Below are 25,110 nucleotides of genomic sequence, written 5' to 3'. Positions count from 1 at the left end.
AGATGGGAGTTGACAAGTCTCGGCATCGAGTGATATTCCATGAAGGGAACTTTCGCGAGGCAGTGGTCACTTTCCTGGTTGGGCGATTCGGAACTCTCGTGTCGGGAAGGGTGGGGTTAGGATTTCACACAAGATAAACGAGTCTAGAAGGTATGGAGTATTGATATGATTGGTTTACGGCGAGATCCTTCGCCCGCCGCGATGTGGATTGCTAATTAATCATGAATTATCACTCGACTGAGCAAAGGGCAAAGGGATAGAAGGAGAAGGCGAAGGGGGAAGGACAATAAAAGTACAGAGAGGTGTAGGGCGCGCATTGACTGTATTTCTGAGCTCAATAGGCCTACATGGGGCTTAGGCTACATTGTCATGTAGGCGCTGTTACCGGACTTACACGCACACTATTTAATCCATCAACGACCAACGAATCGAATCGTTAAGACTCTTAGCAAGCCACCATGCAGAGGGGGTGAACTCTGAAACTCCCGTATCTTAAGAAACCAAATGCTACTTCGACCGGATAACGAAATAGACGGTAAGCCTAGGGAGATGAAGGGTTGGTGCTGTATGTATAGCTGGGTGACAAAAGTAACCGTGATTTTACATTGCAACCAGATTTTGTATGGGAATGCGTCTTGAAACAAGTATAACTCCACCACCATAATAGATATGAAATAAAGGATTGTTTAATTAGAAATACTTAGATTGATAGAACCTATCCCTTGGGTATAAATCTCGAGAACCGATTTTGGGAGTTGGTCGATTTGGGCAATTTTTGCTGGTTGCTACGCAAAATCACGGTTACTTTTGTCACCCAGCAATAAGTTCGTAAATCTTGAAAAACTGGAACATAGATCGCCTGGACGTATGGTAAATCATTTATACTAGGCCTTGAAACGGATATAACTTTGGTTTTCCTGCGTTCCTACTTTTTTCCTCGTAAAGTTCGTCGGTCCGGTGATGAAATTATCTTTTGCATTTAAAACTCAGAGGAAGTTCTGTATAACCAGCATCAGTCGATCGGTCTGGCCCGCGATCCATGGTATATAGCGAATTGCGTCTCACTACTGGGTTGAGTATACGTATCCCATGACTGTATGCAACGTCCAACGCCACCGGAGAAGAGCTGATGTTGATCACTAAGTAGATGTAGTGAGTTTATTTTCTACCTTTGAGGCCCTTTATCCCCTCCCTTTCATCCATACCACACCCCGCTCTTCTATTGTTTTATTGGCATAGATTTCTACGAGTACACGAGATCTACTGTCTATATTGTTGAAGCGCTCAGGACTCTATGCTTGCAGATCCTGCTCAGTTTCTATTATCTCTTATGCTGTAAAGCTGCCAACTTTGCCAAGTACCATGTCTCAATTCTGTGACTTGCGTGCGAGGCTCGCCTGATGTTAACATGTCTTATGTTGGCGGCATTTAAGGAACAGCTTAAGGGATAGTTTTTGGCAAACCGATCTTCATTAAGAGAGTCTTATATAGTCTATGGACCAGCGGCTCGTGTCTCATCACTAAAGAATTAGCTATCCAATTCTGTGTACAATATTTATCACCTATATGCGTGCTAAACCGGCCCTACGCTCTCGTTTCACTCAGTGGGATCTCTTCTCATTAACGGGATTGATAGATCTGATCGTCTGAGGCATGTACAGGGCTCACAACGTCAGCATGGAGGATTACATCATTTGGTAAACTACGAATAATTGACACTTTAAGGACACATACCATAGGTATGGCTTCCGATCCCATAGGGAAGGTGGTGAGTCATGGAGACTTAAAATGAGGAGCGTTCATCGATTATATGTAGCCCTGTCAGATTGAGACTCCTTAAAAGAGCCTGTGATGGGACGAAGGGATGGGAATTATGTTCCTAGTTCCGGGGGATGCTTTTATTTCAATAGGATAATGATTTGAGACACTCTACTCCCACCCTTATAATTATCTTGCACCACCACAGCAATGTTTACTGACACCATGTAGGAAGATGTAATTAATGAATTAAACGAAAAAAAAATGTAGGAAGATGTCTGGTATCGATATTCGAGTGACGATCTATGACCACAATAATTGCTAAGTTTATGAAATCCTGCTTATCTTTCGAGGGTTTGTACATTGAAGAATTGACCGTAGACCAATGTTGCATTAGGCTAGTTTTATCCTATGGGTGGGTGGGATGGCTATATTCCTTGTGAACAGAAGTTAATAGTCCTAGCCCAAGTATTCATTCAGTAATCTTATTTGTGATGCTTATCTACACGACCTAATAAATCATAAATGTACTCCTCACCATACCACAGAACAGACGTAAGTTCATGTACTGGATATTCGGATGCTATATAGAACAAGGATTAAAAGCTTAAGCTCAAGATGCTAGAGTTAAAGCAGAAGATTCTGGGATCGATGAGATTAATGTGTAAAACAAGGGCAGTGTATAAAGTAAACGTGAAGTTCAATGCAGTGCAGAACTACGTATACATGTACCCAGGGGTACCCAAAAGTGATGCAACGGCTTGGAAATATAGTGTGAGGTCTTAGTGAATTCGCAACCACCTTACATGTAATTTCTTTCATTTTGATGTGATTGATGAGTTCTTCATACTCTCTTTACTTTACATACTATATATCGCTGCTTCGTTAAAGTCAAAGTTGGGTTGCATGTGGTTGAAATCATGAGTAGTAAATTGAGTCGTTGCATCACTTTCCGGCACCCCTGGGTACATGTATGAGAGGATGCAGTACTTTTTTTTTTTTTTAGCTATGTTGTCGGGTGTATAGGATACACCCTGTGCTCTAATACCGAGACTTAGTTTACTAGTGCCAAACCTTATCGGTTTCCGTCCAGAGATCAATAGGCCTTGTGCTAAGATCAAGGGTGGAGATCTAGACCTAGCTATGCAGTGTCGTAAGTTGAAAACCTCGCTGAACCCGACTTTTTCTTATCAGAACTCATCACGTACCCCAATAAAACCCCACTACCGCTCTTTCTTACAATCCACATCATACTATCAAAGGTTGCAGCAGCTTCCCCGAGAATTCACGGACATTAGGCCGACATTGGAGGAATCTACATTGTCTCGTAATATACCAGCCCCTGCTCTGTTGATAGAAATGCTACTTAGTTCTGGCTATCTATGGTACTCCACTTTCAAGAAATAAGAATTGACCAATAAAAAGCAGTGACTATAGGCATTTAACAGGCATCAGCGTGGGTCATTTCATCGGAGAGAAAATGGACGGATGCACAAACTACATAATTCGTTAGTAGCCCAAGATCTATCACAAAATGAAGTTAGGGCCGGATAAAAGAAATTGGGCCATGGCACACCGGAAGATCATTTTGCATCATACTTGTGATAATATCAATAGATGCAAAGGTATTCCACCTCCGCGATACTAAGACACTAGTGTCACCTTCACTGGTGGGAATGAAACTAAGGGATATCAACAGCGCATAATTGAAAGTCTATCTTACTGTGGAAGATGAGTGACTATTATAGTGCTCCAGTAAGATATACTTCACTCTCAATTGGAGGCAAGGAATCCTCCCTGCATATTTAATTCTTGGTGTACGTATCAAGTCGCTAATACAAGTCTGTTTCTTCAGCTGTGATAAACAACATCTAAACTGAATAATTATCCCGCGTGTCAAGTACTGAAATATTTATTCGAGGGTTGCAAGTCCAATTGCTTCGAATTTGTGATTGGTCGAAAGTCATCTAAATCATAATTTGATGTATATGAGCTCCATTACCGCATCACGCCCGCGAGAACCAAGCGTATGCATATGTGGCTACATATATAGCTACCAGTTACAAGTAGCTTATTACCATATATCTACCTGCAGATTTAGAGAGGTATATTCAATTATTTCCTATTCTGACATTATATTATTGCACTCAGTCGGACGAACTCCAATCCGGACTGGACTCGGGTTGATTAGTCTTTGGGCCCGACGGTCTAACGACGCTTGTGATAACCGGGTCCAACCAAAGCTTAAGCCGACGGATAGTTCCTCATTTACATTTCCCACGGTTTGGAGGTAATAAAAGAGCTCTATTTCGGTTTTTGAAGTTTTATAAATACAATAAGAGGCACTTTTAGGCGTAAAAGGACAGACAGCACCTTTTTTCACCAAATCATGGAAGTTTTTTGAGTTGCCTCGATCGAACGCTCTGTCGAGTGATATTATATGATTGCATCACCCGAACGTTTAACTGATATCCACTCACAGTATCCGACCATAGACATACTTACTCTACATGGTTCTGCCTCTCAAGACCACATTGAATGAACTTCATACCCTTCACTTCACTGATACTCGTAAGGAATACCGCAAAAACTCGACAATAAGGAACGGAGCCGGGCTGAGACCGCAGGGCGAATACGGCTTTCTTATTTGTTGAATGGGTGTTGAGCCTCAATCACAACTGCTGAAAGAGTAAATTTCTATGCTTTTAACTAGTGAGAGTACAGTATATATTCTAGCCCGGCCCCGTTTCTTATTGTCGAGTTTTTGCGGTATAGCGGCTTCAGTACACTATTAGTACACTACTACTGCGCCTTAGCCACCAGATTCTCCGAATTTAATCCTCCCCTCTCTTCCCTCTGTGGCCGCAGCAACAAAAATCACGATCTCTTTCATCTATAGGATAGTCAATTACCAACTGAAAAGCCTTAATGATACCTATATTATAATGGGTGAATGTTTGCCCTAGGCAACAACTCAACTCCACAGTGGGGCTTGGCTAATTCTGTCCATATACAAAGGGAGTGTAACAGCAAAATTTTCTACCTGACCTCACTTACATCGGACTTCCGGGCCCAAATGGCCATCATGCAACATTTGCATTATATGATATCATTGGTTTGGCTGCTTACACACCCATTTCCAGGCTCTTCTTCCGATATCATATATCTCCTTACATATGGCTAGGCTGCATACGAAGCTTGAATCGTGATATGTTCATCTTATTCACATACATGTCGAGCCAAGATATCCGCAACAATAGGCGTTGAGAAAGCCATTAACTATCTACATCAAGATCTAATTCGCGACTTCCGAGATCGAGAGGGGAGAAGGGGTTTTGGTATGGGAATGGAGGGGAGAAAAAGGGCGGGAAAAGAGCTAAACAAGAAAAATAAGAGGTGAGACCGTCTCTCAACTGACAGTAGCCCTCTCTCCCGTGGACTCACTGGATATACGTCAAACGGATAAAAAAAAATGATGACGGAAACGAAACGCATGCAAATAAACCCCATAAAAAGAAAGAAAAAGATCCGAAGGAAACGAAACAAAACCTTTAAACCAATATATCCGTACCTCAGTACCACCGCCAAACTAAAATAAGAATGAAGATAAGAAAATACCTTTTACGATGAATTAAAAAAAAGGAGGGAAGGTAAAAAAAAAAAAAAAAAAAAAAGAAAAAAACTCCAATCTCCCAGCCCAATCCGCAGACTTATTAGTGCTCCCTCATCAGCGTCGACGCCTCCATAAAAAATTCACTATAATTCTGACCCGCCAAATCCCCAAGCTGGTCATCAAACTGTTCTAACCCTAATAGCTCCGCATCCCAATCATTCTTTGGGATACTATACTGGCTCCCATTTAGATCTTGCATTTGGCTCATATCAGAAAAGCCAATGGGCGAATACCCCGATGCGGATCCCATCTGATTCGGTGTCGCATGCGAGCTCGGCGTAACACCTTGCGAGCTGGGCGTAACGCCCTGCGAATTATCGGATAAATCCATCGACGCCGGCGACTGCCCATTATCTGAATTGATATTATGATGCGACGAATGCTGACTATTACTATTACTATTGTTCAAATTATAGTCCGGCAGCATGTTTCCTTTATTTGCACATGTCTCTATAAACAGCCTGACCTCGGGAGTCATGCACTGGCAGACATTTGGCAATTTCCCCTGGAGCTCGTGGACAACACTTGCGGTGGGTGGGCCCATCCGCGCGTGCTGCTCGATCAGCGTTCGTAGGTCGCCCGACATACATGGACAGTTCTGGGCGAGATCGGAGGTGATAATATCGTCTGATACCTCTGGCATCATGGCAGTGCAGCCATCGCAACCACCGGGATAGATCTCTGGCTGCTAAGTGTTTCAGCACATTAGTTGCAACCCGTAAATGAGCTTATGTTAGACGCCCGAACTTACCTGGCCCTTCTTGAGGCTGTACGGAAACCTGTTAACGTTCTCCGGTGTGTCCATTGAGCCTGTTAGGTCAACGTCAAGCTGGACGAGGAAGGACTCTGTCAATGGGTTCTTTTTCTTCAGGTGACCCATTGCAGTCAGGAGGAACTGGAGAGATGCGCGGACTTGCTCGTCGCGGGGACGGGATTTCAAGTATTGTACGAAGACGCGGGCAGCAACGTAGAGGCAAAAGGAAATGAATGGGTTCATCTGGAAATTGATACCTCATGAGCTCCCGAATTGTTTCCCCCAGGCAGGCCGGAGTTTGGAATATTAGAGACTTACCCCTGATAAGTCAAGATGGCAAACCATCCTCATGATCGACGCAATCTCCGCAGCGGCAGTTATACACCTAATCTTACTATCAGATGATACCGAAGGCGACATTCTGTTCTTATCCGCCTTGAAGATTGCAGCCTGATGTAAGCAAATAGTTGAGGTGTGGATGTTCATATTAGTAAACACAATATTGGGATCGTTCATCCCACTGGGAAGGCGGAATTGGGCAGGAAGCGAAAGCTTGATATTTGAAAGAACATTATCCATATTTCTATGGCGTGTCCAGAAAGCCCCGTTAATGTCGCCGTCCGCATCGTCCGCATCAGGTCGATGCAAATGAATGAGGTTTCTTCCAAAAAGACAGGCCATCAAACAGACGCCGCCGTACGGCGACAATTTCGACGCTCCATCAGCCGTCATGGCCTCCTTTAGAGATAATCCCGGCTCTTGCCGACCTTGTTCGTATGCCTCCTCCGTTGACGGGAGGTTTGTTAAAATCTGTGGAATTATTAGCACCGTTGATGAGTAGATTTAGAAAAACTCTGCTCCACTCACATCTTTCTCCTCTACGGTCATGGGCCAGCCCGTCCCGATACTCGCATACCGATCGATACAGAATGCGACCCAAAACGTCCTTCTGCGCTCCTCCCTCTCGCACCAATCCTTCGGCGCCGGCAAACACTGTTTGACATCCAGACCCACCCCATCAAGTCTGTGCATTCCCATCATCTGCGCCAGCCGCACCGCCCTCCCCGTTGACAGCCACGCCCGTGGGAAATACATTAGCTTGAACTCGTAGCAGGCAATCAAGCTCCAGGTCTGCGAGCAAGCCACAGATATGATGGCCTCGCCATGGCCTCGCAGCTCCGTTTCCTCAATGGCTTTGCGCGCACGTTTGTAGAGAGACTCTTGTCGGTGCGAGTGCTCGTCGGAAACGGATGCGGCCATCGTCCAGATGGCGTACCGCAGGCAAATGGGCGGCCGCTGGGTGGGGCCCATGGCAAGACTGGCAAGGTAGCGTCCTTTATGGATTACTGGCACGCATGGGTGTATCTTATCGAAGTAGGTCCGGTGTCTTTGAAGGTGGGGTGGTCAGTGTATGTGTGTGGACTGTAGGATGGAAGCCCACATACAGCGAATCAATAACCGACTGCTCCGGCAGCGCCTCCTCAAACCCCATCGAAATCAGATCCCACTGTAACTGAGGCTCTTCCAAGATGTTGGTCGGTACGGGCATCGGTATATCTAGCATGCCCGACCCTGCATCAAATGGGCCTTGTCCCGGGGAAGCTCCAACGTAATATCGCTCCGACATATTCAGCATACCACCGTCACCTCTATTAGGGATACCATTGCCGCCGTAAACCTGAGGAGGGTTGACTAGGTGGGGTACGAAAGAGTTGGTCACTGTCGCCGGTGGTTCCGGGGTCGTATTTTCCTTAAGCAATGTTTCTACCTGAGCTTCGGCCGGTGTTAGAACTGAGACAAGACAGACTCAAATCGCCGAGGAGGAGATCATCGGGTACATAGAGCAACATACCAAGACGGGCTTCTAGCGCTTTGACGTATCCTCTCTTGGGGCCGCTCTTTCGCCTTATCTCATCATATGCACTACAATCACCGCCGTCAACATCCGCACAGCAGTAACAGCTCCTATAAAAATCAAAAGCCACAGAAGAAAACTGAGAAAAGCGCACCATTCATGGCCCAACCTCGAACACGTCCCGCAACTAGGCTTTGAGCCATCGCACCGGAGCTTCCTCTTCCTACACACGACACAAGCTATCCTTTTCGGCCTTGGGACTTCCGGCGCTGCCGAGGCCGTTCCACTATTACTATGATTGTTATCCCCTCCTACAGATGCAGGACTGGCATTATTACTCCCACCGTTTGAACTGGGTGTTTGCGCAGACATGCTACTCATGTCAGCAAAGTTGTTGAACTTTTCCGAGAAGTCGAAACTGGCGCCGGGAAGCTGGGGGCTAGCGTTCATTCGATCGGGCGGGTAGGCCCGGTGGGTAGCTGTGGTTTGAGCTGTCTTGCTTGTTACTTTTTTAATTTTTATTTAGAAATCACTGAAAGGTCTTTTTTTTTTCCTTCGGCGCGGATAGTTGGATTAGTCCGGGGGAGAGTGGTGGCGGTGGGGTGGGGGAGTGGCTGTCAAGTAGGTAATATAGTAGTAATAGTAGCAGTAGAAGGTTAATAGTAGGAGTAGTAGCGGCAATAGTGTGTGCAGGAGTGCAGCGTCTACTCTACTCCACTATCAATGAACCGTGTAGGCAGGCAGCTGGGCAGATGGATGGAGCCGGGCTGCTTGGTTCGGTGGTGCTTGGTTTCCTGGTGCCGTTCCGGTTGGTTTAAGGTACGAAGGAAGGGTTGCGAGCGGCGACGGGCGAACCTGATGTCGACTCGGGCTTGAGGGTGTCCGAGAGTCCGGGGGTGGAGGGGGGCAGGACAGGGCAACGCAAGCGAATTCACGCAAACTGAGTCACTGGTGGGTGCACAAAGCGTTTATTGGGACGGTATGGGAGTTTAATGTATGCAATGTAGAGTATGAATACAGGAAGAAGGGGGAAGGGAAAGGAAAGGAAAGAAGAGGATTCGGGATGTGGCCCGAGAATTATCAAGAGAGCGAGTCGAGTGGGTGAGGGATCGAGAGGGAGAAGAGGGAGGGGGGGATGCGAGGAGGCGTAAAAGAAGCATCAATGGGCTGAAGGGTTCAGGGAGTGAGAGTGAGAGTGTGAGGAGGAGGAGGGAGGAGCAATGATTGTAATTCTAATCATCCTCTACTCACTACTACATGTACTTAACAGGCCTAGATGTAGATAGGCAGAGAGGAAAGAACAGAAAAGCTTCTTCTGTAACTATTCCCAACCAGACCTAACGAGCAGACGACTCTGGGTGTGCATCGCAGCTTTGGCTGGCGATATGATACTTACCCGCCTACCTGCCTGTCTACATCTTTCTGATGGATCTAGAGTTGTAGGTAGATAGTACCATCCATGGAGATAGAGTACTTAACTAGCATTGCATGGCATCATTCTTCTACCACTCTACTGCGAGGCTGTGTGTTTGAGTGGGCGAGAGTGAACGCGCATGCTCCCCCCTCTCTCACTCCATCCTCCCACTTAATACTCAGTATCTACCCCCCCGGTTTGTGGTTGTTAATCGATGAAGGAACATTCTAGATTACAGCGCAGATGGGGAAGTAATTGATCGGGTTTCATCCTGAGAGGAGAGGAGGGGGGGCATGTTATGTCGCACAGGGGCTGGTGAGTACAGTGCAGCAGCAGCAATGGTGGGTGCCCGTTTTATGGTATATAGTGCATTTTGCCTTTGCGGAACTGGTTTGGTTTGGTTTTGCTTCAGGGTCCTCTACTTCTATGCCTAGAGTAGTGCTCTAGTGCGCACTGTCGTGTGGTTGGTTGGTTGGGTTGGGCTCCGATCTTATTAAAACCACCGTCCCGTCTTAAACAGGCAGAGTAAATAATTCAGAATACGTACTCCAGCAAAATACGAACAAAAAAAGAGAAACACACATCCGTCGGTACCGACTGCGCCTCGCAACTTAACTTAATAATCTGCTTCCCCCCTGTGCCTGAAGCTTAATCACCGGAGAAGGAGAGGGCAGCAGCGAACGGACCTGTGTGTACTCATTGCTTCCGGCGTCGGGGAGGGTGTACTCACTACATACATACATACGCTATTATACTCACCGCTGCCCGGGGGTGTGGGTTGTGGGTGGGGGCTGGTAGATGGGATTGGAGATTTGTACTGAGGAGTAGTAGTAGTAGTAGTAGTAGTAGCAGTAGCAGCGGAGGATAGGACAGGGCAGGGCAGGAGGGGAGGAGGGGAGAGTAATCAGGCAGGTGGATCGAAATGGTATGTATGTATGGAGAGTTACTTGAAGCAAAGCACCGACGTTTCTGCGCTGCGCTGCACTGCACTGCACTGGCTGCCGAGAAACCCCGGATGGGATGGATGATGTGGGAGTAAAGTAGGATGCAGATATAGAGTCTACAAGGGGGGGGGGGTTCTGAGTCTTACAGATTGCGAACCAAACTAGGCGGATGGCATGGCACGGCGGATGGGTGATTGTGTGGATGGGTGAGCTTGCCTTATCCTTATGTATCCTCTGCTCGACTGTACTAAACAAGCTACATAATCAACGAAACCAGCTACTCTAACCCACACCAAGCCAACGTCATATATGGCATGGCACGGGGTTACTCTTGTTCTTGTTCCTGTACGGTCCGCGCTTACAATTATCTACTAGCTGTACATACAGGTATAAATTTTTTTTTTCTGTCTGGGGGATCGGAGGCTACCGGTTTATTCTTATTTTTTGCTGCAGGGGGTAGAACGAGAGAAAAAAGAATAGTAATATATACCTTTTTTTTTTTTTTTGAAATAGAGGAAGAAAAATAGTATATATACAAACGCAGCAAGCAGGGGCGGGGAAGTCGGGGGAAGATGGGGGACGTGCATGGGGAGGTGTCTATTTCTTGGCCCTTCTCTTTCCGTGGTTGCGGGGACGGGGGGTGACGACGTACTTGTTGACCTTCTTGGGTCGGCCTGCGAGGATTTGTTAGTAGTAGTAGAAGGGGGGAGGGAAGGGAAGTTATGGGGGAGAGCGGGGGGCTCACGAGTCTTGTAGCCGGATTTCGTCTGGAGGGTTGGGCGGTTAGTAGGTACTAGAGAGAGAGGTGGTAATGATAGGATTGTAGAGAAAACTTACGGGAATACCCCAAGGCGAGACTGGATGTCTATTACCCTTACTCTTACCTCGTCCACCACCGTGAGGATGGTCCGCTGCCCGCCCCCACATAGTTAGTATATCACCACTTCCACTACTGCCACTACCTCCCCAATTAAAGGAGACTGCACTACATACCCGCATTCATCGCCACACCACGCACCGTCGGCCTGATATTCAACCACCTGCTCCTCCCGGCCTTCCCCAGCTGCCGATGCTGCCACGTGGGATTACTCACGATCCCAATCGTGGCCGGCGCCCACTTACTCACCCTCCTCACCTCTCCGCTCTGCAACTTCAGAATGACAGTCCTCGTCCTCTCGTCCTTGCTCACAATACTCGCATACGTACCCGCCGAGCGACAAAACACAGCGGGACCCCTCGCCTTCGACCCCACCGCATGCACAATGCTCCCCACTGGCACCATATGTAGCGGGAGACAATTCCCCTTCCAGCACGTCTTCGCCGCCAAGATACCCGGATCAATCTTCCCGCCCATCTCCTCCATCAGCTCCGGCGGCACGCCGTCCATGTAGCTCTGGACCGTGTCGCCGGCGCGCACGCCATCGGCGGCCAAGATGTATGTCTTCTTGCCCGAGGCGACGTTGGTGACGAGGGCGATGTGGCCGGAGCGGCCGGGGTCCTTCTCGATACGGTCGACGAGCTGCGGGCCCGGGTCGAGGCGGTGGAAGTCGACGGTACGGATGCGGCGGCGGTGACCACCACCACGGTGGCGCACGGTCACGCGCCCGCTGTTGTTGCGCCCGCCCTTTGCGTGCCCGACTTTGACAAAGGTGAGGGGCCGGTGGGGCCCGTATTTCCAGATGTGGTCCTCGACGGGCCGCTTGAGGTGGCGGAGACCGGGGGTGCGCGGCTTGTAGGTGCGCCTGTGTGTGTGTGCCCCCCATTATTAGTCCCCCCATATATATAGCACACATATTTCTATCATAAGAGAGAGGGAAACGGTAGTGTAGAACATACATGCGGAAACTCTTCCCCATGCCGCTGCGGTCAACGGCTGCAACCATCTGTGAGCGCCAACCGACCTCCTGCGGCGCCTCCTCTTCCACGAGGTCTTCGGCGGCCTCGAGGGCGGGTGTGGGCGGCTTGCGCGTGCGCACGCGGGTGGATGCGAAGCGGAGTGCGGTGGTTGCGAGACTGGGGAGCGCGAGGGGCAGGCGCTGCGTGAGGAGGCTGCTGCTCCCTAATGGCTGCTGCCGCAGCAGCAGCCGCGAGAGCGACATGGGCTGGATCATTATGCGTGGCCTGCGTGTCTCTGCCGGTTAGTTTCTGCTCAATTGTGTTTCTTGTAGTGGGGTGTGCCAGTAGTGGGGGGAGAGGCTCAATTGCAGTAGACACTCATAACAAAACTTCCTCACCAATTACAGGACCGGTATGTAGCTCTGTGGCTAGCTGGAGTGCGCAGACAGTTCGGGATTGCTTGGGAATCCCCAGTCGACGTCTGAATTACGGGTTAATTCTAGATCTCGATATCTTCAAATCCTCTGCGTGGTGTGGTTACCCGGATCGGGGCACGAGTGAGGCTCCCTTGGTGCTGGGATTGGATTGGCTCGCGCGGACGTCGAAACTCGCCTGACCCTCTTTTCTTGTCGTGCCAATCATTCACCCTCCCTCGACTGCAGCAGCATTTCAAACAGGCGGGAGACACTGCACGGTTTTTCATGCTGTTTTAATCATTCACCCTCTAACATTACTTGCACCCAATACAATACACACTATAAATTCAATCAACACCCGCAATACAATACAATACATCCAATACACACAACATACCCACCTAATACCACCACACCAGAGACAATGCCAAACTTCCACAAAATCAGCGCCCACAGATCCGCCTGTAACCCTCCATCCTCTCTCTCTCTTCCACCCTGATCTACTCCCACCCCGCTAACACAAACCCGCCCACCGCCCCCCTCAGGCCTCGCGCTGTACAAAGCCCTCCTAAAGCACACCAAGCATCTCCCCTTCTCCAAAGCCATCAAGAACCACGCACACATAGCCATCACCAAAGGCTTCCGCAAAGGCCGCACTATCCAAGGCCTGACCAACATCCGCGCCGCCCTCAAGTCCACCTACGAGGTACCTCCCTCCCTCTCTTCCCCCTTCCCCCTCCCCCCTCCCCCCCCCGTTCCCACCACCCCACTAACCCCCCACCAGACCGAAACGCTCTTCCGCCACGCCGCCACCGGCCACCCCACGCACACCGGCGAACTCCTACAACAACTACACTCCCACCGCGCCCTCAAGCGCACGCAAAAAGCCCTCTCCACCGCGCCCTCCCGGCCACCCCCCACCTTCCCACCGCCCACCCCGCCCACCACCCGCCTTAAGCGTCTCAAGCGTCTCGCGGCCCAGACCGACCCCGTCGCACGCGAGCGGTGGCAACACCACGCCGCAATCCATCGCCGCGGCATACCAAATCTCGGGAGCTCGTCCGCGTTCCCCGTGTTCCGGCGGCCGGGGAGGGGGCAGAGCGCGGCCATGGATATGACGATCAAGCGCAAGATCATTAAGCGACAGCAGCGGATGGATCTTGCCGAGGTGCTGGAGGAGCATGTTGTTGTTGGGCGGGAGGAGGACGCGTTTGATCGGTTGTTGAGGGCGGAGGTGGGGTTCGAGGAGGGGGATGATGGGGGCGCGATGTTTGGGCGGGAGGCGGACGCGGCGTGGAAGGAGGTGAAGGCGCGGATGTGGACTGCTGAGGAGCGGGCGGTGGCGCTGACGAGGAGGTTTGAGGAGATTATTGAGCGGGAGAAGAGGAGGAAGGAGGAGGCGGTGAGGGAGTATAAGAGGGCGAAGAGGCAGCGGTTGAGGCGCGAGAAGAGGGAGAGCGAGGCAAAGGAGGGGGGGAAAGTCAAAGGTAAGCCGTGAATGAGAATGGTCAGAGATGTGCACAGTCACTATTGATCGAGCGATTTAACAAGTCTTTTTTTTATTCCATTCTTAGAATGACGAATCCCACCCAACTCCATTTAACCCCTATAGATAAAAAAAAGATACCAAACAGGCTCCCACCAGCATTAGCTGCGAGAGCCGCGTACATGACAGAGATAAAACCGGAAGAGGAAGAGACAAGAGAAAGAAAGAAAAAGAGAGAAAAAAAGGCGGATTTTGCAATGCGACGCAACAGATATGAGTCCTAGAGGGGTCGCAAAATAGGTATCGTTGAGAAGAGAGATAGGGAGTTAAGAAAGAAACGATATAAAGAAATAAAGAAAACCCCCCAAAGAATCAAAAAAAGAGAGAGAAAAAAGATATGCCGTGAAAATGAACAGGGTGTCCGCTCACAAGGTCATTGGCGTCGGTAATTGCGTGGTTTGCGTGAAATTTGGTACAAATCGTCGTCTTCTTCATCCTGGTAGCGTTCGTTTCCAACAAGCAGAACCTTTACTGTGTTCCCGAAGCCGACGGCCACTGACCTCTGCCCAACACGACACACGGGACCGGCTGTGCTCACAAGTAACGAATCGTCATTGTTGCCCCCATTCTTGTAGGATAGTGGATATGATGTGACAACGCCGTCTGCATGCATGGTCCACGCTTCCCACTCGTCCTCATCCTCGGTACTGGATCTTCTCTGCATCTGCTTGCGTCTGCGTAGGCTGTACGCTTGTGATGAGGAAGAGCAGGTATCGTGGTCGTCAGATGATTGGTCCTCCTGGGGAGCCTCTCGCCGCCGGATTCCGGTAACCATGTTCAAGTTTGTCGGTTCCCAGCCTTCAACGTTTTCGAGCCAATGCGTTGTCTCCCCAACAGTTTCGAAACCGAAGCACTTGCGTTCTCTTCTATCACGCTCAGCTCGCAGACAAACATCCCGCATCTTTCCCCGTGACGAGAAGAAAGTGTGCATAATGAACATGCCTGATTCCTTTTCCGTGTAGGCGATGGAGAACGAGAGCACAGCAGGACATCCGCAGTATAGGCACGTCCGTCGTTTAGCATGGAAGGCCCTTAATGAGCCGGACTTGAACTGTCCTGTCTGGAATGTTCGAACAACACTTCCTGCAGTCAATGTTAGAAAAAAAAAACCGCATAAACCTGCGCTTCTCCGCATTAGCACTACATACCTGACACAAGATCCACAAGATCCACGCTACAGGATCTAGAAACGACAATCATCCCCAGTGCTGACAACGGCAAAACCGTGGTGGCATCGACTCCCGCCTCCAGCGATGGATGTGACCAAGGCTGCCCCAATAGATTGAGCTGCCTCGAGTTCCACTCTCCTCCAGACTTTGATGTCACAAAGATTCTCGCTTTTTGGCAGGCTGTGACGATCCTCAACGGCGTTCTTGGCGTGAAAACCCCATGCGACGACGAAACCACCACACCAGTACATATTCGATGTTGGATGCATTGCCCAGTTTTGATGCAGATTTCTGAAAGCCACCCGTTCTGCCTTAGAATAATCAATGATGGCCCCCGGTCTACTGCATCACCATGCTTTGATGACTCAAAGAAAAATGCCGCTGGCTGTTGCCCTGCCAAATCGATCGCTACTGAGCCCTTGAAGGTCGATTCTCCAACATGCCATATCGATATCATCCCTACCCTTGGTGCGATAGCAAGCCACTCTCCTTTTTCGTCCAATGCGATGGCCATTACGGGCCATAGGGAATGCTCGGCGCAGGTTGGGCGAATGATATCTTTTGACGGAACCTGCTCCCTCGGCTTCAATTTCCAGACCACAATCCTCCTATCAAGTCCAACCGATACCACCACCCCTCTTGTTGAAGCTGCGAGCATCACTACATCCAATGAGTGTCCTTCATACAAAGTTTGACAGGTTAATAAAGGTCCTTCGTTCTCTGTTCCACCGTCGGACATGTCATCTGCGATGTACTTTATGAGAAGATAGTTCATCAATATCGTCACACCAGCCACCACTAAAACTATAGTCAAAAGAAATCCCTGGAAATGTTTGGCGACTGTTTCCAGATCAATCATGCTCGCAAGATTTTGTAACAGGCCGGGTATCTTCGATCGATTCGAGCCGCTAACGACGCAAAATATCGGGTTATAAACTTTAGCAACCATCCTATACGCCCCAGGCTTAACAATTCGTATTAGTTCTTTGCCGGTAAGTTGATCCTGTAACCTCAGCCAAGATGTGGGTGTTCTAGCCACATTCTTTGGCATGGTGGCCACCTGGCTTCTAGCCACGTTTTCCAGGCTCCCACTCAGGGTACTCGTGAACATCTCGACCAATGACCTAAATGTGCGTAGGGGGGACTGGTTCTCCAAGAAGTGCATGTTGAGTATCACAAGGAAGCAAATCATCTACAAAGAAATGTTAGCCCTAGATAGAAAGAAGGAAAGAAGAAAACAGTTGCAAGAGACGGAAAGTATTACAATCGCCGAGCCAGCAATTCTTGTGCTCACAGGCAGTGCACCTTTCACGACAAGCCTGAGAAATGAATCATTCTCATTAGGTGGATCTTCCCAGGGGTCTTTGCTGTCATGGTCATCACTAAAGCTCATACAATCGAGCGAATCTTGTAATTCAAGACGCCGTACATCAACACTCAAAACAGCTAGAAAGTACGTCAAGTGCAAGACAAAATCCATAATCAGGGCCACCCCTGCAAATGTGCAAAATTCCCGGACGGCCGGCACAGAAAAATGACCAATGATTAACAACAGGCCAAGATCTGTTCCTACAGCTACCGTTGAGAGAAACCCGACCTCGCCGAGAGCGATAGCAATGCGGTTTGTTGTAGGCTGTTCTGCCGGTGTTTCTAGCACTGCGTTGATGAGACGAAACATGTTCTCTAGTCCAATGACAATAACGACGAACGGAAAGAACTCTCTAAGCAACCGGTTAATACGGGTAAATTAAATAATTTTGTTGGATGTTTAGAACTGAACACGAATCATACCTCGGCACGTGAGACACGGGTACCTTGAAGAAGGCCAATATCGTAAAACTGGACATGATAGAAAAGCCTATCTGAAAGCCTAGTTAGCGCTTTTGCTGCCTCCAACCCCGACCTCAAAAGTAGTTACCTGTGTTAAAACAGTGGCAATGAGGCCCAACCTCGATTTCACGGCCCTTAAGCCTTTCAAGGACATAACGAGATATGCCAAAGTGAAAAAATAGCATCCAGCCAGCATAATATTGTCCAACCTGCTCATTAGTTGAAACCGGAACTACGTGATTCCCCATTGTCAATAAAACATTGCCCTTCCTCCCTGGTTTGAGATAATCGACAAACCTCGTATAAAGTGTTTCCCCTTTCTTTCCCGTCGCTCGGATACACCTGATATCTCTGATGTGTTTCTGCGCCTTTTGCCAAAAGCTCCGCCTGCCGGTCCCACATCTCCCCCACTGGCGAATCTAGCTGATAAAACATACTGATAACCAAAGCGTCTGCCCCGACCAACTCCTGGTGATGGAATCTCTTCCCGGCAAACACAGATCCCCACCGCAACGTCACATTGGCTGCTGAACGGCGACTGGGACCCTGATTTACGGTTTGTAGTAGATTAGGGTCATTCTGAATGGCTTCCAGCGAGCAATTCCAGTATAGCAGAGGCGAGTGTAGAAACATGCCATCCTGCATTCTCTCAGAACTCTTATTCCTCTCCCTATCCAATGCCGAGATGCTAGTCGGTTTCGAAATCATCTCATTAAAGTATCCCTCCTCCGAGAACGAATTACAAGAAGTTTCTGGCCCCAACAACAGCTGCTGAATCCTCAACGCTTCCTCCAGAACATCTTTGTTGAGCGCATCCATGTATGACCCCTGCACCCACACCTGCTTGATTCCAATGTCGGGCACCGTGTACGAACTCGAGAAGGGCCTCGCGGAGGTCCAGACATGATGAGGCACGGAAGGCAGTCCGGGAGCTGTTGTTGAGTAGAGGATCGGGAAAGGGTAACATAGCACAACAGCGAACACCACGGAGGTGACAATGGAAACGATCGGATGCCTGGCTACCGTTTCGCCATGGCGCTGGAAGAATGCCCGTAGCGGAGAGGATGAGGAGAGTCGCGGCGGCTCCGCTGTGTGTCTAAATGGCGATATCAGAGCCCAAAACTAAGAGGAGTCAGAGAAGAGAGCTTTTTTTTTTTTGCAACACCAACAACGCCAAATAAAACCAAAAAACGCCCCCGTGTAACGAAGGGAGAGGGGAGGAACGGAAAAAGGAAAGCTGTGAAAATATTACCATAAGTAACTTAACGCAGGACAAAAAGAGGCATGAGAATTAGGACACTGTCCGTATTAACGGAGGTGCGCTCTATCAGCGCCGGGTAACAGCTAGCTAGCTTCAGTTGGATTTTTGTTTGTAGGCAGTAAAATAATTGATGGGAGGAAGTTAATGCGGTTGTGGCTGGGACAGGTTTAAAGAGACCTTCGCGAAGTAAGGCTGTGGTCAATTCTGTAGATTAAGGTGGTGATGGGGAGTTGTGGTTGTTGAAGGTGACTGTGAAGAAGGCAACGACGACGGTGGGATTTCTATTTTATTCTAGGCTTCTTTTTTTTTGCCTCTTTTTTTTTTTCTTTTTTTTTTCCTTCTTTGAATTCTCTTTTTTGAGGGGTGTTGGGTTGTTCAGCCCGAGGAAACAGGGTGGTGGTGGTAATAGGGAGAGAGAAGGGGGGGTGCGTATTGGAGGAGGAACGCCAAATTGCAAAGGTTTAGAAAGTGTAGAGCAAGAGAAAGAAGAGAGTGGAGAAAAGAATAAACCCGAGATGTCTCTCTCTCTCTGTATGGATGGATGGAGAAGTAGGTAGGCCTGCAATGTATGTAATGTATGTACCCAACAGACTGTAAATAATAATATAATAAGGACAACTATTAAATAGTAGGACCCAGAAGAAAGCTTCGTTCGGTAGAGAGAACAGAATGGGCTAGGGATGCAATAGGAAGTGCTGGCGCAAAAAAAGGAAAGATGTTGGTTGTATGTGGTCTCCTGGGCTGCCTTTTTTTTATTTCCTCAGTTCTGTCACCGTCTGTGCGGTACGACCGTACGTGATGTGGGTGTATGTAGGGTGTGTATTGGGCTGAACACTGCAGCGAGTGAGTGGTTCTAAAGATACAGCAGTACAGTGCCTACAGTATGTGCGCAGGAAGCAGACAGAACACAGAATTTTGAGGAACGTCTGTCTGTATGTCTCTGTCTAATGTTTCTCTCTATGTACCCCACCCCACCACCATCACCTCCCTCACCTCCATTCTCCTCTTTCTCTTGAGATCTCTAGACCTCTCTACAACTTCTCTCCAAAAACACCCGGCAATAGACAGAACAAATTTCTCTCTCTGTCAACCAAGTGCCTACTCACCCGGCGGTCCGAATGAGGCAGTAGAAGCCGCACGGATGCTCCGGCCGACATCGATTTGATCGAACTGAGAAGCAAATCCCCCCCCTCCCTCCCACCACCACCACCACCACCCCCCCCCAACACTTTTTGTTACATACTGGTACTGCAATTGCGGTGGTATCGCACATCTATCCTATCTCACCACACAAACAAACAAAATAAAAGACACACCCATAGACAGTACGACGAACACCAGTAGCAGCAGCACCAAGCAGCAAGACAAGATGATTACAATATGATCCTCCGCAATCACGAGGAGCACCTCAATGTAGCTACATACATGAATTAAAATGCATACCTACACACCCTACCTACAGCCTACAGACAGAGACATATAAAACAGCTTTCTTAAGGCCCCACGAAATTGCCGAGTGATTGAGAAGAAGGCCGAAGAGATACGTTCAACGACTGCCGTTCCCTGCGAGACTACTACCGGGAGGTAGATACATGTAGGTAGCATGTATGTATGCAGCTTGCCATTTGTACCATTCCGTGCTGCTAGCGCCAACAATTGGAAGCTGCGCCGCGCACCATTAGAGCTTTCAGATGCTGCTGAAAGAGAGAGGTTTCTTGGGAGGCAATCAAAGGAAGAAGGGGGGGGGGGGTGAGGGAAACTGAGTACATGTACCTACATGTACCGTAGGGTAGATGAGATACCGATACCTACATGGCCATGATCCTTGTGTGAGCTGGGATCCTCCGTACCAAACCAAGGCACCAGCGGTAGTTTCCGTGTCATTCGGCGCGGCCCGAAGATATGGGGCTTGGGGCTCAGGGTAAGGGCCAGCTAAGTTCTCTGTTTATTGCCTTTCGAGCTAGTACTTGTAGGTACTTGTATGATGTAGCTTTTCAAAACCCCTTCCTCCTACTATCTACTCGTAGTTTTTTGGCGTTTCCGGACTGGACTGGGTCTGCATACCAAATATGGTTGTCAAGCACGATTTACACCCCAGTCCGGAAATGCCAAAAAACTACGAGTACATACCCGACAGAAGCACATTCATGGTCCCTGTTTCAGTCATGAATCTTGTAATAATGTGGAGACCAGATAGCTTATTGTAGTTAACTACAAGGGTCCAATCATTACAAAGGATTTATGCTTGAACCACCAATCCGACATGTCTTGACGTTTCCGCTCATCCGACCTTTCAGAAAGCAAAAAAGGCTATGGCTGGCAACTCCAAATGTCTCAAGGAAGATTCAGCTACCCATAAGTTGTGGTACATAAGCTTCTATGCGGATATAGTAGCATCACGTTCTTCACCTCATCGGGTTCAGTTGGTTGCTGTTGTTGTAATGTTGTTGTGGTTTAGCAGGTTGTAGGAGGTACCTGTGGGTTTAGGGATAAAACATCAGGCCACTATCACTCAACCTTCCACGGTTCAAACAATCACTCACCCGCGCCACCCTTACGTACGAAGACTTCCGCGCGAGGCAAAAAAAATACACGAAAAAAAGAAAGAAAAAACTCTTCTCATAGCGTACCTACCTACCGCAATTATACCGCGGGGGGCGAGCGAGGGAGGGGCATTGAGACAGCGCACGAGGGTACAGAAACTCTTAATTGGAGACCTTTAAACTCTCCAATTAAGGGTCCAGCGGTCAAAAGTAACAACTTATATATTTCGAAACTGCAGTACGCCCAGAGATCTCACATGGGAGCATAAGATTTGTTGAAATCTTTCCATCCGTCATCTCAATGTTCATTGGAGGATCTAGCTTGTAATGGAAAATATCGGCGATCTTATCATTTCACTCCGACGACGGTTTGCAGATCCCCGCATGCTCGTTCATAGTCAAGACCGGTGCCCTCTTTTGAGTTTTTTTTTTTTTTTCGAGAACCACGTATCACAAGCAAATCTGTATTTTTGCTTGTTGTTAATAATACAAAAGTTAATAGGTAGATATAGGGAGGGCAAATAAACCACCTCTAAATTAGTAAAAGCTTAGTACATTTCGTCAACAGTTAGTACTTGAGTACGAAAGTTACGAAAGTTTCCATTGAACCGATTGGAGGCCTCTAACAGAGAGAAGCACGCATGCACATGCAATCACTCGGGTACCGCAGACCAAGAGAAGACCGGGGGCGGGAGGGGGAAGACTTACATGAACAAGAAGATATGTCCTTGACCACCTGCCAATTTTGTCGTTTTCCTCAGTAAGGACATGTAGTTTTTGTTGATTAGTATGGGGGCTACTTGTATCAAAAGGATCATTTCCCTCCATGACAGCGGTTGGGGGTGGCCCATGCCTAACTGAGGCTCTACCATAGCTTGATGTAGCTACTCTAGCTTGCTCGCAACCGAAGCGAGCGCGAACGTCAAACATACCCCCACCAACCCACCGACAGGAGTAGAAAGAAAAAAAAGTCTTGAGCCTCACACTACCCCTCCATCCGGCCCTTCCATCACCTCGGTTTTGAAATAAACGCCCAGTCAATTGATACAAATACCTCGCGACATGCCCTCCGCCAATATCTGGATCGCTGCCAGCGATGGTGACATCGCCTCTGTTGGCTGGTTCCTTGCGCAAGACCCCACTGCTGTCAATGCTCATGATGAGAACGGTTGTAAGTCTCTCACACTCTCTCCCCCACCAGATGACCACCCAACCACCAATACTAGAATATAGATATATATAAAAAAAAATATTTCCCAATAAGAAAGAAAGAAAAAAAACAATTCATCTATTTACGTTTCAAGGCAATTTTCTAAAATGACCAAAAAGACACCCCGATCCACGCCGCTGTATCATACGGTCACATCTCACTGCTGAAATCCCTCATCCGTACCCACGGCGGAAACGTGAACGTCGAAGACCACGACGGAGACACCCCTCTATTTGCCGCAGAGACTGTAGAGGTCGCAAAGGTTCTCGTGGAGGAGCTCGGCGCAAACGTGGACCACACGAATAGCTCGGGGATGACTGTATGGACTACTACTTGAAATTACTCATAAGTGGGGCGACTTTTCTGACCTTCTAGGCTGCGGATTCAATCGAAGAGGACGGATCATTCCCACTAGTGGCTGCCTATCTGCGCGATCGCGAACCCTCCGATCCGGCGATCCCGAAGCCTCCGCCGGGTGTCTCAGTCAACTTGAGTGCAGAGGAGGATGTGAACGAGTCTCTTCCACCTGTCGATGAGGCGCTGAGACAGCGGATACAAGAGATGGCGTCGCGGCCGAACTTTGAGAGTGAGGAGACGCAAAGGGAGCTCAGAGAGTTGATCACTCAAGCTGTACAGGAGCATGTCATTGAGCCAGATGCGGCCAGGAATACCAGACAGCGACAGGATGGAGCTTCTTCGTGAACAATTAAGTTTACGGAGTAGTATATATACAAAAAGAAATAGTGGAATCATCTTTACGACCAGATGAACGGCAAAAGGAAGAAGTGTGCTTTTTCTCTAACGTGGAAAGAAACCGTGGATCCACCACTCTAAACTTTACTCTACCCATCCGCCAAAACGAAAGTAAAAAACTGAAAAAATAAAAAAAATAAACCATCGCCAGTATCCACGCTCCTCTTGATTTTTTCTTCTCCTTTTTTTAGATGGTCAGGGCAGCCTTTGCATCTCTCGACGCTCTGTAGAAGTCGAGAACGGCAGTGTAAACGACCAACAGGATACCTAGAGGGCGTTAGAAAACTGCTAGGACTAAATATGTACCAGGGTCCACATACCTCCTCCGGGTCCAAGACGGAGCACCTTAGGAACGAAACCCTTGTAAAGGGCTCCAAAACCCTCTTCCCGAGCAACCAATGCTATTGAAGGAAGGGTCCAGTTGTACTTGGGGACAACGCCCTTAACACGAACAGTGTTTTGAATTCGAGACTTGATCACATCCGCACTAAACCCAAGTCAGGAACAGCAACAGATAGTACCGCAGTCTAGGGAACATACGGAGTGTTCAACATGGTACCGAAAGTACCACCAATGGATCCAGCAATCAGATCGTTCAACATCTGACCCTTCTTAGTCTCTTGCTTGGGAAGCAAGGATTTGACCTGATAGATGACACCAAAGTAACCAGCGTTCCATACAACGTGTCTCCACAGTGTGCTCTCAAGACCGTTGTACATGGCCAAAACACCCTCGGCCTTGATGGTCTTCTGAATAACATCGATCATGCCAGTGTATTTGCCCGCAGATGCCTTGTCTTGAAGACGGATCTTGACAAGCTCGAAAGGTACTACAACGAAGGACTCTGTTGCACCAGCGCTAGCACCAGTGAGGACCGACAAAGGCTGGTTCATCTCAGTTACGCCAAAGAGCTTCTTGTAAACTTTACCCCATTCATCGTTGGCGGCGAATTTGGTAGCCCTTCAGTCATGTCAGAGAGCCGATTGGAGGGAAATTTCAGTACTAGTATTGGCTTTGAAGTTACCTCTTAGGAGCTTCCATCAAGATTGGAGCTGTGATACCACGGTACAGCCTCGAAAATCTGGTTTCTGATTAGCATATAGAGCTATATACTCATATTTGGAAAAATCATTACCCCTCATTCTTGACGATCTTGCGGAAGCAGTCGACCATGCCATTGTACCTGTCAGCACCAACAGCGGTGTTGTCTTGCAATTGTCTAACGAAGCTTAGCTAGAGAGTCGAGTGATATTTTATGGAAAGGTGTTTCATACACTCGCGTCTTGACAACATCGAGAGGGTACCTGAAGCAAGCGGAGAGTATCAGTAATAGAAAAGATTGCGCTCAGTGGAAATAACATACATAGTGAGAATCTAATCCATAGAGTAGATAACTGAGTTAGTTTTGCGATTTCTGCCATTGCATATCTTCTCATAGCTGTACAGACCTCACTGATACCCGCAATTGCACCTATTTTCTCGAGTCAGCTTTGCGCAAATTTTCTTGTACAAAAAAAAAGCAATATCAGAAAGAAAAAATTATGGAATTACTCACCGGCCGCGAAGGTCACGGAAAAAGGAATAGGCATATCTTTGGTTGACATTTTGATGATGAGTGAAGAGAGAAAGTTATAGTGTAAAGAGAGTAAGGAAGGAACAAAAGTTTGGAAGATTGAGAAAGAGGTTTTTATTATCGGCACACGAGGGGTTTTAAAGTCACGATTGAAACACCTGGACCGTGGGACTTTTGAGCGACAAGGTGGGGGTGGAGAAAGCCGGGTGACTTCGATAGGTAACTCGGCTATGGATATCTGGGTCTGTATGACAAGATGGAGGCTCAAGCTGCATGCCCCATAAAGGGTTCATGCAACAGCAGAGGGGACTCGACATGCATCGTAAATACTAGAATTAATGGGCAGGAGCGAGAGCGAGAAACATTGGGAAATATAATATAATAATGGATAAGTAATAGAATGGGGTTTATAAACTACACGTATGGTATATTTGGCTTCGGAACTCAAGTAAACATGGGTGAAGCACCAGTCCAGTCCAGGCCAGAAAACCATCCCTGAGATTGTGAATCTAGGCTATCTTGTAAGTGGTTATTGCTTGATCGCTCGCGTCGCGTGCTAGGCAAAACGCGTCTTG

The 25,110-nt window shown here is 48.3% G+C and overlaps 6 protein-coding genes across 6 annotated transcripts; 2 read left to right on the top strand and 4 right to left on the bottom strand.

Annotated features, from left to right (window-relative positions):
- Positions 1–5,471: 5,471 nt before the first annotated feature.
- LAJ45_07374 (uncharacterized protein) lies at positions 5,472–8,490 on the bottom strand (the record flags this gene model as incomplete). The annotated part of the gene is made up of 7 exons (XM_046116932.1): positions 5,472–6,116; positions 6,183–6,428; positions 6,504–6,995; positions 7,053–7,572; positions 7,631–7,958; positions 8,038–8,108; positions 8,195–8,490. The coding sequence occupies 7 exons, from the start codon at positions 8,488–8,490 to the stop codon at positions 5,472–5,474; spliced, it is 2,598 nt and encodes an 865-aa protein (XP_045969967.1).
- A 2,505-nt stretch (positions 8,491–10,995) lies between these two features.
- LAJ45_07373 (uncharacterized protein) lies at positions 10,996–12,509 on the bottom strand (the record flags this gene model as incomplete). The annotated part of the gene is made up of 5 exons (XM_046116931.1): positions 10,996–11,072; positions 11,144–11,165; positions 11,236–11,309; positions 11,392–12,140; positions 12,235–12,509. 5 exons carry the CDS (start codon positions 12,507–12,509, stop codon positions 10,996–10,998), a joined length of 1,197 nt encoding a protein of 398 aa, XP_045969966.1.
- Positions 12,510–13,074: 565 nt separating this feature from the next.
- On the top strand, positions 13,075–14,229 carry LAJ45_07372 (uncharacterized protein; the record flags this gene model as incomplete). Its single annotated transcript, XM_046116930.1, has 4 exons — positions 13,075–13,114; positions 13,196–13,356; positions 13,435–14,137; positions 14,225–14,229. The coding sequence occupies 4 exons, from the start codon at positions 13,075–13,077 to the stop codon at positions 14,227–14,229; spliced, it is 909 nt and encodes a 302-aa protein (XP_045969965.1).
- A 340-nt stretch (positions 14,230–14,569) lies between these two features.
- LAJ45_07371 (uncharacterized protein) lies at positions 14,570–18,450 on the bottom strand (the record flags this gene model as incomplete). The annotated part of the gene is made up of 7 exons (XM_046116929.1): positions 14,570–15,279; positions 15,345–16,557; positions 16,630–17,086; positions 17,157–17,227; positions 17,284–17,427; positions 17,493–18,317; positions 18,448–18,450. The coding sequence occupies 7 exons, from the start codon at positions 18,448–18,450 to the stop codon at positions 14,570–14,572; spliced, it is 3,423 nt and encodes a 1,140-aa protein (XP_045969964.1).
- A 3,611-nt stretch (positions 18,451–22,061) lies between these two features.
- LAJ45_07370 (uncharacterized protein) lies at positions 22,062–22,911 on the top strand (the record flags this gene model as incomplete). Its single annotated transcript, XM_046116928.1, has 3 exons — positions 22,062–22,170; positions 22,329–22,528; positions 22,585–22,911. The coding sequence occupies 3 exons, from the start codon at positions 22,062–22,064 to the stop codon at positions 22,909–22,911; spliced, it is 636 nt and encodes a 211-aa protein (XP_045969963.1).
- Positions 22,912–23,149: 238 nt separating this feature from the next.
- On the bottom strand, positions 23,150–24,566 carry LAJ45_07369 (uncharacterized protein; the record flags this gene model as incomplete). Its single annotated transcript, XM_046116927.1, has 9 exons — positions 23,150–23,229; positions 23,283–23,449; positions 23,503–23,922; positions 23,987–24,043; positions 24,098–24,181; positions 24,237–24,266; positions 24,326–24,336; positions 24,411–24,433; positions 24,518–24,566. 9 exons carry the CDS (start codon positions 24,564–24,566, stop codon positions 23,150–23,152), a joined length of 921 nt encoding a protein of 306 aa, XP_045969962.1.
- Positions 24,567–25,110: the final 544 nt, after the last annotated feature.

The sequence above is a fragment of the Morchella importuna genome, assembly GCF_003444635.1.
Source record: "Morchella importuna strain M04M26 chromosome Unknown Morimp01GS023, whole genome shotgun sequence".
NCBI classification, from domain to species: domain Eukaryota; kingdom Fungi; phylum Ascomycota; class Pezizomycetes; order Pezizales; family Morchellaceae; genus Morchella; species Morchella importuna.
The sequence above is the reverse complement of the archived record's forward strand: the minus strand, read 5'-3'. Positions and strand labels throughout refer to the sequence as shown.